At 39.5% G+C, this 14,339-nt stretch overlaps 1 protein-coding gene across 2 annotated transcripts; it reads left to right on the top strand.

Annotated features, from left to right (window-relative positions):
- The first annotated feature begins 4,552 nt into the window (after positions 1-4,552).
- GJB2 (gap junction protein beta 2) lies at positions 4,553-12,818 on the top strand. 2 transcript variants are annotated; one of them, XM_042458874.1, is made up of 3 exons: positions 4,553-4,590; positions 5,907-6,361; positions 11,603-12,818. In XM_042458874.1, the coding sequence occupies exon 3, from the start codon at positions 11,623-11,625 to the stop codon at positions 12,304-12,306; it is 684 nt and encodes a 227-aa protein (XP_042314808.1). In that variant the 5' UTR covers positions 4,553-4,590; positions 5,907-6,361; positions 11,603-11,622; the 3' UTR covers positions 12,307-12,818. The 2 variants fall into 2 exon arrangements, with proteins under 2 accessions (XP_042314808.1, XP_042314807.1); XM_042458873.1 differs by having other exon boundaries at positions 5,907-6,370.
- The last annotated feature ends 1,521 nt before the right edge of the window (positions 12,819-14,339 follow it).

Below are 14,339 nucleotides of genomic sequence, written 5' to 3'. Positions count from 1 at the left end.
CTGAATTGCTTAAAAAAAAAAAGGAATGCATGGCAACTGCATCCTTTACTGGCATTTCTGAGGTGAGCAATTTATTATTATTATTATTATTATTATTATTATTATTATTATTATTATCATTATTATTTCATGTGTAAGAGGCATTCTGGGGGGCAAGGAGTGGGAGATGCATTAGCTTGCATGGGATTGAAAATGGGGACAGGGGCAGATCTGACCCAAATGCCCACATATACACGCAATACACAAAAAAGAGGTTTAAAAAAATTGACACCAGGGCATTTTGTGCATGGCTCTTTAAAAAAAGGAGGGGGGAGGACACCTCCGATGCCCCTGCAAAAACATCACCATGACGATCGCTTGATTGACAGCAGGCACCTTCACAGCAGGCACAGAATGCATTTGATTTAAAATGCCCCTCTTTTTGTAGTGGGCACTTGCTAACGGAGAGATTCGGGGCAGGGGCATCTGAATCAGCCCAGTTCCTTCCAGTTTTTTGATGCCAGTCTGAATGGGGCCACAGATTTTGAGGAAAGTAATGTTTCCCAGCTTTTATAGAGGAAGCAAATATAAAATCAGAGTGACACAGAAATAGCACATTAGCCAGCAAGTGTTGGGGAAATCAAGTGTTGCATATCCTCCAACTGTCAGTTTGGTAAGGATAGTCCCAGTTAATCCTCTGCTATCCCACTTTCTCAGCTGCTTTTAAAGTATCTCCTCCTCCCCCTTTTCTCCTTTGTCTTGCTTCAGTTGCTATAAACTGAATACAGTGTTCAAAAGTAGTTTGTGCTCATTAACTCAGGAAGGAGAAGAGCAAATTACTACCTTTCCTAGGTGTTTTTTTCCTTCCCTTTTATAAGGCCTTCCTAAATTTAGTATATGCATTCCTGAATTTGATGTGAAGTCGAAGGCTTTCACATCTGACATCCATAGTTTTTTCTGGGTTTTTTTGGGCTATGTGGCCATGTTCTGGAAGAGTTTATTCCTGAATTTTTGCCAACATCTTCAGAGAATTCTCTGAGGAAGGTCTTCCAGAACACGGCCACATAGACCGAAAAACCCAACAAAAAACTATTCAAGAGTTTCTCTGCTTAAAATAATAGCTTTGCATGTTCTTTTTCATTAATAACTTTTACCCTCTTGTTTCCTGGCCACTCCATTTTCACAACACTCTAATATCCCTTGGCCACATGTGTCCTACTTTTCATCTGTGAAATGTTGGAGGGATGGAGTTTCTCCCTCACGAGACCCCACTAAAATCAGTATGAAATTCCACAAACTTGGAAAGAGCAAAAAAAAAAACAACTGGAGCTGTTATTTTCTGTGTTCCCAGACTCTATTGCTGACTTTCCTGACCACTATAGAATGAATCCAAAATACAACGCACAGTGTTGGTCCAATACTTTTGCTACTTGAGGTAAAAAACAAGATGGACCCAATCCTCATTCCATATACAGGGTCTGACTTTATTGCCAACTGAACCTTATTGGTGACTTAGGTGTACCAAGTCAGCAACTTCCCACACCCTAAAATTTAAAGACAAAAACCTGAGACTATGAGGTGAGCCCTTGTAATGTCAATAGGAGTGGGACATGGGTAACAACTGCAAAATAATATTTTCCCATGAAATATTAAGCTGGATTCCCTGAATCACCATTTTAACAAATGCAAATACATTACTAGGTATAAAAAGACTGTGGATAGCTGCTTATAAGTTGCTTACTACAGCATACATTTAGCCATACTTTAAGTGCATGGGAATAAAAGAAAGGGAAGTGTTTGATGACTTCAGCAATCTTGCACTAAACTATGTGCCTCTGAACTGCAGACCCAGCCATAGGGAGGGAGTTGCTTGGATTTAGCAAACTACTGATGAAGCACTGGTTGAACCCAGGAAAAATTATCTTCCTTTCCTCGATTTATTATACATTATATTTGCATAATATAGCAATGTAGGTGTGCTGAGTACAGAGAAAACTGACTCACAGACATCCTTCACTAAATCTGTTAAGTGATTAATTATTCTTTGGGAGAATGTAGAATGTGTAGCCATATGCACTTGACCACCTTGATGAATCACAACCACAATCCCATAAAAGGAATGTATAATTGGATCAGAATTGTGCAAGAAAAGAAAAGATGTAATCAGGTACAAGGAATAATCATGATTTGGAAATAAAAGCAAAGCATACAAGTGAAATAGTTGCGGCACTGAAAACACGATTTCATTTGCATCAAATATTTTGTGTGGGGAGGGATGTATCTCATGAGGGCTAATCTGAAACTGAAAATCTGTTCTACTCTGAGTCATTTTTCAGAGTTAACAGCCTAGAAGGAATACATTCCTTTTATAAAATCAAATTTGGAAATCCTCAGTAATTATGGCCTAAATCTGACTGTTAGTCCCAACTGGAGTAGACCTTTCTAATCATTGGGAACATGATGTCAACACTTACATATGTTTCATTGCTTGAATGGGTCTACTCCAATTGAGATTAGCCATTAAATGTGATGAATATTTAAGGTTAATGTGACAAACCTACCTTAAACCAACTACCTCATTCTTTTTCAGAATCACAAAATAAATTATAGGATATTCTCTATGTCTCACCATATTTTACATCGGCATCCAATAAACCTCCAAAGAAGTATGAATAGACAGGGGGACTAAATTGTTGCTGTCACTTTAACTATCCTTTTGGGTTAAGACTGTCAATTTCTGCCTACTGCGATGTTCTTGATTGCTTACCTCCACAAAGGTTATTTATCTAGGAAGGAAGAGAGAACTCAACATTTCAAGTCTCCCAGCACCCTTCTTTTTCATGCTCTGTGAGAGTCAAAAATTGCATCATTAAAATTGTTATCTTGTTATCTTGACCTGTTTTTTAAACACAACACTCATTTTATTTTATTTTATTTTAAAGAGCTGTTTCAACTGTTGTTGTGTGCCTTCAAGTCACTTCCGACTTATGGTGACTCTAAGGCAGTACTTCTCAAATAGTAGGGCGTGCCCCCCCGGGGGGGGGGGGCGCGAGGCTCCGTAAAGATACAGTACTTATAACAATTTTATAGACAAATGATACTATTTACAGTCGCGCGGAGGACGCAAAATGTTTTCTTCTTCCTGGGGGGGCATGACAGAAAATAACTGAGAAGCACTGCTCTAAGGTGAACCTATCATTGGGTTTTCTTGGCAAGATTTATTCACAGGCGGTTTTGCCATTGCCTTCCCCTGAGGCTGAGAGCATGTGCTCTTCCCAAGGTCACCCAATTGGTTTCATGGCTGACATGGGGAATCGAACCTGGATCTCCAGAATCATAGTGCAGCACTCAAACTATTACTGTTAATTATTCTGTTATAAGAACTTGCCAGAGGCAGTCCAGGCTATCTTGTTCCCTGAAATGAAAGAGGAATTGCACCCACAATCTACCAATAATGTGCATAATACTTTAAACCATGCAAGTTATTTTGGCACAAGAGGCAGAAAATCCCACATGCACCCCTCTGGCAGTAAAAACACAAACATTGTGAAGTTGAAGGCTTTCATGGCCAGCATCTATAATTTTTGTGGGGCTTTTTGGGCTATGTGTTCTAGAAGTGTTTGTTCCTGACATTTTACCAGCAGGCATCTTCAGAGAATACTGGCATGGAAGTGAGTGGGATCACACACAGTGTGATCCTGGATTGGGAGGAGTGGTTTCCATGTTAATCTGTGTATTGTTAACATGGAAATCACTTCTCCCAACCAAGGGACAGGATAGATGGATGGATGGATGGATGGATGGATGGATGGATGGATAGATAGATAGATAGATAGATAGATAGATAGATAGATAGATAGATAGATATCCTGTGTGACCGTTAGATATATAAACCACTCTCTTCCATGCCAGCATTCTCTGAAGATGCCAGCCACAGATGCTGTCAAAATGCCAGGAACATTTCTCTTCTAGAACATGGCCATAGATCCCCAAAAACCCACAAAAAACAATAGAAACATTGTCACTTTGCTGCCCTTTTGTGACACTCTAAAACTTCTGTAATCCCACCTGCAGAAAGCTCAGGACTGCATGCATGGTCCTCTTCTTCCCTTTATTTCCTCAAGAGGTATTTTAGGCTGAGAGGCAGTAGGTGTCCCAAGGTCAGCCAGGAAGCTAAATGGGAGAACTGGGATTTAAGACATGTTGTTTTGAGTCCTGGTTCAACACTGTAACCACTGACTGGACCACAGCAGCAACAGCTGTTCAACAGGCAGGGGAAGCTAATCATGGTACAAAACTGCAGAATAAATCCAGTTTGAGATGGCTTTAATTGCCCTGGCTCAGTGCTAGGAAATCCTGGGAATTGTAGTTTATTGTGGCACCACAGCTCTCTTTGACAGAGAAGACTAAATGTCTCCCAAAACTACAGTTCCCAGAATTCCCTAACATTGAGCCTGGGCAGTTAAAGCGGTCTCAAACTGGATTATTTCTGCAGTATGTTTTGGACCCATGTGAAGCTTTCCACATCAGTGCAACTCAGAATGGAGATCTCTGGACCAGTCCCAATCCACAAGTTGTCTCTGAAAAGCTTCCAGAAAAGAATGAAGTAAGGTTTGTATTTTTAACATATTCTATTTTAATTCTTTTAACTTTTTAAATGGTTTAATTGTTTTATAAATTTTATATTTATACATTTTAATGTTGTATTGTTTTTAAATTGTATTGTTTTAAATCTGCTGTTTGCTGCTTTGAGTCCCTATATTGGGAGAAAGGAAGGATATAAGAAAATAACATAATAACAATAGTCAACGGTCACAAATATGGTACCAGTTCTGGCCCCACAAATAGCTTGAGAAACACTCTTTATTGGTGTGCAAAGGAATCTTCTAGCTGACAGTGGTCCCCAATCTGTGCCCTTTAAGAGATGTTGGATTCAGCTCCCAGAAGCCCTAGAAGTTTATCACACGGGGTTTATTCTGTGCAGAAATGGGATTTAAAACAGGAAAATCCCATAAAAACGGGATTGTTTTCATATGACGTTGCACATTAACACTCACAGAAAGTGGACAAACCCCGCAAACGTGGAATCGTTTTCAGATGACGTCGCACATTAAGGCAACGCACACAGAAAGCAGACAAATCCCACACAAGTGAGATCATTTTCACATGACATCGCAGATTAACATGCACAGAAAGTGGGCAAATCACACAAAAGTGAGATAGTTTTCACACAATGTTGCGCATTAACGTGCACAGAAAGTGGAGAAGTCCCACAAAAGTGAAATTGTTTTCACACGTGTATTATTGCACACAAAAAGTGGTCAAATCCCGCAAAAACGGGATCATTTTCACATGACATCGTGGGCATTGAGCATTAATCTGGCATTAACCCTCACAGAAAATGGACAAAATTGGCTGCTTTTTACTTTCGGAATTCTCCCAAAAATAAAACGTGGCCAGTTTTGTCCACTTTCTGTGCGGCTTATATTTGCGTTAATACTCAATGCTTCCAATGAGTCTCAAAACAATCCCACTTTTGCGGGATTTTTCTGGGATTTAAATCCTGTTTCTGCACGGGATTTAGGCACTTAGCCTCCTGTGTGATAATGTTGGCCAATAGTCTGGGAGTCTGGAAGCTGGAGTCCAGTATCCCTTAAAGAGCACAGTTTGGGGACCACTAGTTGAGACTGTGTGGAAGAACTGAGTGAATGAGGTTGTAGCATAAGCTTTCCTAGACTTGGGTCCAAATTGCACTGCAGAAATAATCCAGTTCGAGATCCCTTTAACTGCTGGGGAATCCTGGGAATTGTAGTGTATGGTGGAACCAGAGTTGTCTGATAAAGAAGGCTATTTGAGACCAAATGCACCTGAGGAAGTAGACCTATTAGAGTCTAGGAAAGCTCATGCTGCCAACATCTTTCTTTCAGTGAGTCTCAGTGGTGCAACAAGAGCTCTCTACATTCAGAAGGTGGAAATGTAAGGCATGACCTGGAAAAGGAGGACATCTGGTCACCCTGGGGAACAGAGAAGAGAGCTGAACCTGTTGAAGTTCTGCCTGCCAGGCAGTTCAAGGCAGAGAAGCCCTGCTAGGAAGCATAAGGGGACTGCCTTGCTGGGAGTATCACTGTCCCAAGAAAGAGGGAGGAGGACTGAGGGAAGAGACTTCTTCAGCTCCACCCCACTTTCTGGTTCCCAAACTGAGCCAAAAGCCTCTCCTTCCCTTCCCTCAAGTCACTGCCTGCTGAAAAGTCTCCTCTCAGAGGGAGAAAGGAAGAAGAGAGACTTCTGAAAAGTGGGGCTCAGACTGAAGAGCTAGGAGCCAAAGCCCCTCAGAAGAGGAGCATCCCTCCTGGAGAAGAGGAAGGTGCTGCCTAGAGACCAGGTGAGGCAGGTGAGTGAGGGGCACCTGGCTGCTCAGGGGGAGGCTCCTGGGAAGGAAGGGGATTGGATGATGGTGATGGTGATGGTGATGATGATGATTCCTTACCTGCCTCTCCCCATGGATCAAGGTGGGGAACCACAGCAATTAACAGACACACCATATCAGATTATTGTTGTTGTTGTTGTTGTTGTTGTTGTTTCTTACCTGCCTCTCCGCATGGATCACAGGGGGGAACAACAACAATTAACAGACACACCATATCAGTTAAAACACATCAATTGAAATACATATCCGTTTATGAAAACAATCCACATTTAAAATTCATCATTTTAAACTCACAATGTAAAAATCACCTGGGGAAGTCTGCCAGATTCAGGGAGATGAGAAGATCAACACCTCACTGAAAATATTTAGCCAACATTCATTTCAATTAAACTTCTATATTATACATGGTATGATTAGCTGTTTTAATGTTCGTAACTAAGGACTAACAGAGGTTCTGGATTAAGTTCATTGACATCTATATATAGATGTTATATATTTCATTTTGTAGTACAAGCAAAAATTAATTGAATTGTCTGGAGACTGAAAACGAAAATATTGAAAAAGGTTTCCTGCTTTCTTCTTCTTCTTCTTTTGAAGCTATGCATAAATAGAACTATGTAAAATTTTGAAAGTGTTGCATTCCAGGGTGACCAGATATCCTCCTTTTCCAGGACATGTTCTACATTTTAATCTTCTGTCCTGGAGGAACTTGAAAATGTCTTCCATTTTAAAAATAACTAGAAGCATGAACTTATCTTTTTATGTGTTTTTTACTTTTTTTATTTTAAAAGGTCCAATAATTTTCTCCATTTCGTCACTTTGGTTACACTCACAAAATGGAAATGAATGATTAGCAGAAAAATATTTAATCAGTTTGTGATTCTAATTCTCATTGTGAGCTGCCTTGAGAATTTTGCTAACAGGAGGCATACATAAATCTGTATTAATTCCAATACAGATCTCACAGGAGGAGATGTTTTAAAAGAAAAGAAGAATTCTAGCTATCTTTCCAAAAGAATACATTTAATTTTATCCTGCAGCTTTTCTTTCCTTATCAAATTAATGTAAATCTGTGACACCATCTCAACTACCCCTCAGGGTTACTAAGTGTAATTAAAGCTACCACGTCAAGAACACTGTTACAACATGTTGGAGATCTGAATACCTTGTAAGTCATCCTGGCCTTACCTGTTTTTGGCTTATACTAAAGCACACTATTTCCTTGTAGTATTATACCAACATGGTATGCTTCTGCATGTAGATCAAATCTTAAAAGAAGCAAAAGATATATAATTGGATACATCCAGCTAGTCTACTGGTGAACTATTAACACATATATTCAAGCAACTATGATGAAAATGACAAGGCTGAGCTGACTACAATTAACAAAAAAAAAATGAGATGATTAGCATATCATTCATTCATTACAAGTAGTTAGAATTACAAGAAACAAGCCTAGATGTATTTGACACAAAGTAGAATACAGACATATCTGTATTTGACACAAAGTAGAATACAGACATATCTACATTACAGGTATGTTAGTTTCATGCATGCTTGTCTGTGTGTAAAGTATTTTTATGTCAAAAAAGATCCCAGAATAGCTTACAGATCAATAACAAAAATACCATCTGTGCTATTCTTCCTTCTTCTTTCTAGCCCAGTTCCAATGTAATGAGAGTTAATTGCTTTAAGCCTCCAGCGGACACATTATTTGCCTTTCCTATCATCTTCTCTGTGAAAAGGAGAAAAAAATAGAAAACTCCCAGTTTTGAATAAGAGTTTCTATTATTTCAGAACTCAGAATAAACCAGTTTCTCAACTGAAGCTAGTCAGCAAAGCAAGATCTGAATCCCTGGCTAAGATCAGGAAACACACATGTATCACAGAGCTACTTATCTGTAGCTACATCTTCCAATGCCACACCCCCAAATTACCTTGTACACTGTGCAGCCCCTCCGCAACACAGCAATTTTTATATTGTCAGAGAGTGGAGGGAATCAGTGGGATGTGTTCAGCTATTTTCCTGTAGCTGGATGCACTGCACTGCAACAAGAATACCTCCAGTAGGTCTTTGGGAGGTTTCTGATGGTGATGTCCTTGTGGCATGTCCAGCTACAGGAAAATAGCTGGACACTTGCCTGCTGTTCCCCTGTTCTCTGACAATGTGGAAACAGTCATGTCAAAGTGACCAAAATCTCCTCCAAAACCCACCTTGTAAACAGCAATGTTTGCAAATACCTGAAAAAAAGAAAAAAGAAAATTCTGATGGTATACCATATATATTCAACTATAAGTCAACCCTATGTATATGCGAGGGCAGATTTTGGGGCCAAAATTATGGATTTTGATATGACCCGTGGATAAGTCGAGGGTAAAACTTGGCATGTAAGAAAGGATGTAAAGGATGATGCAAAGGAAAATGATGCCAAAGAACTTATAGAATTTTGGCAGTCATAACAGTTTGTGCTCATTCTAACACTGGATGGATGAGAGAGTAGAGTGGATCCATGCTTCTTTTGGGTGCTCCCAGGATGGACTAAGCTCTTGCCTTTTACCACTCTATTCAGAGAAAGGTGGTGGGTCCTATAAGAGTTAAAGTACAGTACTTACATTGACTCATGAAAAAGTCGACCCAGGTTTTTTGGGTCAATTTTTTGACTAAGATTTCTAGACTTATACATGAGTATATACTGTAAGTCTGACTGATGCCATCATAATTTACCAATTGGCTGTCGGCCCCATGTTTTGATTCTCTGTTGCTAGAACTAACTATAGTGCAAGCAAATAATACTTCTCTGTGTCTGGCTAACTGGAAACTTCAGTTTTATCCAAAACTCAGATTCTTTGACTGCATGCAGAAAAAAAGAGATGTGTGCATTAAACTCAAAGCTCACCACATCTTGTTTAGTGTTATATTGGAATTTTCTTTCTCTCATCCTTTTCAGCTGTAAATGCTAAATTATGATTTGATATTATATGCACAAGCCTTACATATTCCTCTTTTAGTTGTTGTCATGAGGAAATGTTTGGAAGTTGCTGCTTCTACGTTTAAATCAAATAGAACTGACCATTAAATCCATGCCCAGGAAGAGTTCATTAATTTAAACTATGGTTAGCTTAAGCAGCCAGGATCTATCTGTGGTTTATGATGCTGGCTTGTTTATTAACCATGTTTTAAATTAACCAAAGTTCCCTGAGTTTAGATACAATGGGGAATTTTGGCTAGCTTAAATGCCAAAGAGATCAGCAGATGATAATTTAGGGTGGTGCATGAGGGGAAAGGCATGGAGGAGAAATAAGAATGCAGTTCCCAGTGTTTTCATCTTAATAATCTAAGCAGACTTCAACATTAATAATAGCATGCCTTCTCAAAGAATTATTTCAATAAAAGCAAAACAGAATAAGATGATGGAACTAATATTAGTACTTGAGGTGCGGTACAGACCTCCCAAAAAGGAAGACCTGCTGGTTCCTTTTTCCCCCCACAGGGAAGCCACAGCTGCCAAACTACGCGGCTTCCCTGCAGAGGAAAAAGAACCCGTGAAAAGTGGGTTCTTTTTGCGCTGCCATTGTAACGCCTGAGTGCACCAATGGCGCACTCGTGACATAACAAGTGTGGTGTGACATGTGGACGCTATGCGTCCATCACGTAACAATGGCAGTGCCCGTATACATGGGATGCCGCCATTGTTACGGTGCCACGCCGTACTAGGGTTAAGTTTCATGTGGTTGCCACGCAGTCCCTTAACCCTAGTACACCGGCAGCACGGCACATTTGGCATGGCTGTACCACACCTGAGTGATGCAAAATTCTGAAGTCATTAAGTCCTATCTGCACAAACTATGTTTAAATAACCTTCAGAATGCTTGTTTATCAATGCCTCCTATTAAAGTGTTTTAATTCTGTTTTGGTCTTTTGAATAAATAAAATCACAGGCTAGAATCCTGTATCAGCTACTAAGGGGTGGAACAGATGGGCACAAAAGAGAGGCCTGAGTCCGCTCCACCCAGAAGTGGGTCAGAACCGTGCTGTCCACAAGGTGGGCTGTGGACACAGGGGTTGACCGTAACTGCTAGGAGCCAGAGTATCCTGGCTCCTTTTTGCTCCAGTCTTAAGGAGTAAGAAGTGTGGCTTCGGTGCAGCTTCTGGCCACTTTGAAGGAGTGCATTGTTAAAACATCATGCCTCCAAAGCATCTGGAAGCCACTTCATTTGGTCCATCTATTCGAGCCCTATATATACTTAACTAGTAACCTTTCCTGGTCTTATCCCCTAGAATGTGACGGAAACATGATTCACCGTAGGCTGGCAGAATAGACCTCCTTCTCAATATTATTTTAAATTCTTTTTAATGGAAAGGTAACAGCTGATGTCCATAAAAGTTGGAGGTGGGAGTTGTGAATATGAAACAATTCCCTAGATTAATCCATCCATAACTCTTTTCTATTCATGATCACTTTGTTGTTGTGTGCCTTCAAGTTGTTTCTTACTTACAGTAACCCTAAGGTGAATTTACCATGAGGTTTTCTTGGCAAGATTTGTTCAGAGTAAGTTTGCCATTGCCTTCCCCTGAGGCTGAGAGAGTGTGACTAGCCCAAAGTCATCCAGTGGGTTTCATGGCCAAGCAGAGAATCAAACCTTGGTCTCCAGAGTCCAACCCTCAAACTGCCATGTCATACTGGCTCTCATTTTATGGCCCATCCATGGAGTTTTCATGATGTGATTTGTTCAGAGGGAGTTTGCCTTTGTCTTCCTCTAAGGCTGAGAGCAAGTAACTTGCCCAAGGTCATCCATTGGATTTCCATGGCTTAGCAGTGGCTCATACCCTGCTCTCCAGAGTCATAGTCCAACATTTAAACCACCACATCATGCTGGCTCCTTAGTTAGTCATACTTTTGACACTACTGTCATGATTGTAACCCCCCCCCTCCAACTCCATCAGCTCCATGGTGAGAAGGAGGTCCATTCTTTCAGCAGTTGACGTGCAGGTGTAAACTTAACTAAGAAGCTGATACAGGAGTCCGGCCACAGCACTTACAAATATGTGTAACTGCTTTTCTAGAAAAGATGGGGAGGAAAAGAAAATAAATTTCCTGTTAGTCCTTCCAATTACATTACTTTCCACTAATTTTTGTAATTTTTATTATGAAATGAAATAATGTATCATTTGTCACATTCTTTTTGTCTTACTAGACTAAAGGACAGAATCAGCCATGGACTGGGGATCACTCCAAGCCATTTTGGGAGGTGTCAACAGACACTCTACCAGCATTGGAAAGATCTGGCTCACTGTCCTCTTCATTTTCCGTATCATGATCCTTGTGGTTGCTGCAGAAAAAGTCTGGGGAGATGAGCAGCAAGATTTTACTTGCAATACTCTACAACCTGGATGCAAAAATGTCTGCTATGATGAGTATTTCCCAGTTTCTCACATTCGACTTTGGGCTCTCCAGCTTATCTTTGTCTCCACTCCTGCACTTTTAGTGGCAATGCATGTCGCTTACAGAAAGCATGGGAAAAAAAGGAAATGCAAACCTGGAGATAAAATTGATATTGAAGAGCTGAAAAACCAGAAGTTTCATATTGAAGGTGCCTTATGGTGGACATACACCAGCAGCATCTTCTTCCGAATCATCTTTGAAGTTGTTTTCATGTATATGTTTTATTTCATATATAGAGGGTACAAAATGCCTCATGTAGTAAAATGCAGTGGTTTTCCTTGTCCAAATACAGTGGACTGTTTTATTTCCCGACCCACTGAGAAAACTGTATTTACCATATTCATGCTGGCCGTTTCAGGCATCTGTATACTGTTAAACGTACTTGAATTGTCTTATCTGATACTAAAGTTTTGTATAAGAAAACCTAAAACAGGAAAACTGCTGCCTAGTCATTAAATGTTTACATATCCATGTATCTAATTTTGAATTAGTTATCAAAAATATCAGCAATATCTCCAGGCTCCAGAAAAAAATATTTGATGGGTTTTTTAAACAGTCATAATTCAAACCTTGCTGTAGAATAGTACTGAAAATCGTCGTGAACAATATGCCATATCCACAATAAGAACAGGAGATAATATGTGATCCTTTCATAAACATGGAGGAATTATCTTGAACAAGACAACATTCACGTTCAGATTTATTGCCAGAGCATTTGCTGTGATAAAACGTTATAAAAATTATGGCTAGCATTTTGTTAGCTAGTCCCAACTAAAATAAACCTATAATCAATTGTTGAATGATAAATCATTAATGACCCATTAATTGAATGGGTCTATTCTTGTCTGGACTAACTACAGCATTTAGGTCATTTTCTTTCATTTCTTAAAATTTCCTTTTATTAAGATGTAAATATGTACAAAATTGCACTTGAAGATGTTTTGTTATCTGCATAGACATGAAACTGAAAAAATGTCCACTATTTTGTGAAATAAAGTTTTTAAAAATATATATATATATATAAGTCTTAGTTATTTTTATTGGTTAAGCAATTTTTTGTGGCTACACTATTTTTATTGGCTATACTTTCAGATTCTCTCTTTCTCTCCAATAGTCTACAATTCATAGAATAACTAACGATAGCAAATATATGCATTCTAATTCACCTGCTCATGAATTAAGAGGTTTAAGCACTATCCAACAGTAACAACTCTGTGCACTCATATGCAGATCATCACATATAAAACTCTGGAAGAGAAATATCATATTAAATGGAAGCCACAGGCTTCCAGTTGGTCAAGACAAACTATTTTAAAATTTTAGTTTGTGTTTGGCAGTACAATTTAAACAACCTATCATTTCTTATTTATGGCAACCCTAAGGTAACCCTGTCATAGGGTTTTCTGGGGCTGAAAGTATGTGACTCACACAAGGTCACCCAATGGGTTTCCATGACCAACTGTGAATCAAAATTCAAAATGACCTGAATAGACTAGAAAGCTGGGCCACAGCTAACAAAATGAACTTCAACAGGGAGAAATGTAAGGTACTGCACTTAGGGCAAAAAAATGAGCATTGTTCACTGGGGTTGGAAAAAAGGTTTGTGCGTAGGATTCTGTTCTTAAAAACCTGCCCATCATTCTGCACTGGGAAATAATGTGTCAGAAATTAGATGCCATTTAGGTAGAAATAATGCTAGTGCTTTATGAGCAGTCTGAGGAAAACATGCAAATGTAAATCAGGATTAAGTAAAACAGGTAACCCAGTCTCAGTGAGAACATCCTTAATCCAGCTATGACAAACAGGAACTTTGATGTTTTTCATGCTTGTACTTGTTACATCTGTGACTGTGTCTTTGACAGCCAAGAGAACAGTCAGTGACCAAAACTCCAAGATTGCAAAATATTTGATTTGTATTAATGGCAAGTGAATTAGTGACAAATTCTGATAGTGAAAAGAGATTCCACCTGAACATTAGGAAGAACTTCCTGATGGTAAGAGTTGTTCAACAGTAGAATATGCTGCCTCAGAGTGTGATGGTGTCTCATTTGGAGGTTTTTGTAAATCGAGGGTGGATGGTCATCTGTTGGAGGTGCTTTGATGTAGATTTCCTGCATGGCAGAGGGATGGACTATAAGGCCCTTCTGGTCTCTTCCAACTCTATGATTCTATTATTCTGTAGCATCATCCAAAATCCACAAAACAGTGATACCTTTATTGGACCAACCAAAATGTTGCACAAATCCAAATAATCTATACTATATGAATTTTCTGTGCAAGCTGCTTTGGGATTTCCACTGCAATCCATGGGGTTTTGTTGTTGTATGTCTTCAAGTCGTTTCTGACTTATGGTGAGGTTATCATGGGGTTTTGTTGGCAGGTTTCTTCTGACAGAGTTTGCCATCGCCATCCTCTAATGCTGAGAGAGTGTGGCTTGTCCAAGGTCACTCAGTAGGTTTCTGTGTCCAAGCCAAGATTCAAACTGTGGT

Source organism: Sceloporus undulatus, chromosome 3 (genome assembly GCF_019175285.1).
Source record: "Sceloporus undulatus isolate JIND9_A2432 ecotype Alabama chromosome 3, SceUnd_v1.1, whole genome shotgun sequence".
Classification (NCBI taxonomy): Eukaryota; Metazoa; Chordata; class Lepidosauria; order Squamata; family Phrynosomatidae; genus Sceloporus; species Sceloporus undulatus.
Note: the sequence above shows the minus strand (reverse complement) of the source record. Positions and strands in the feature narration are given on the sequence as shown.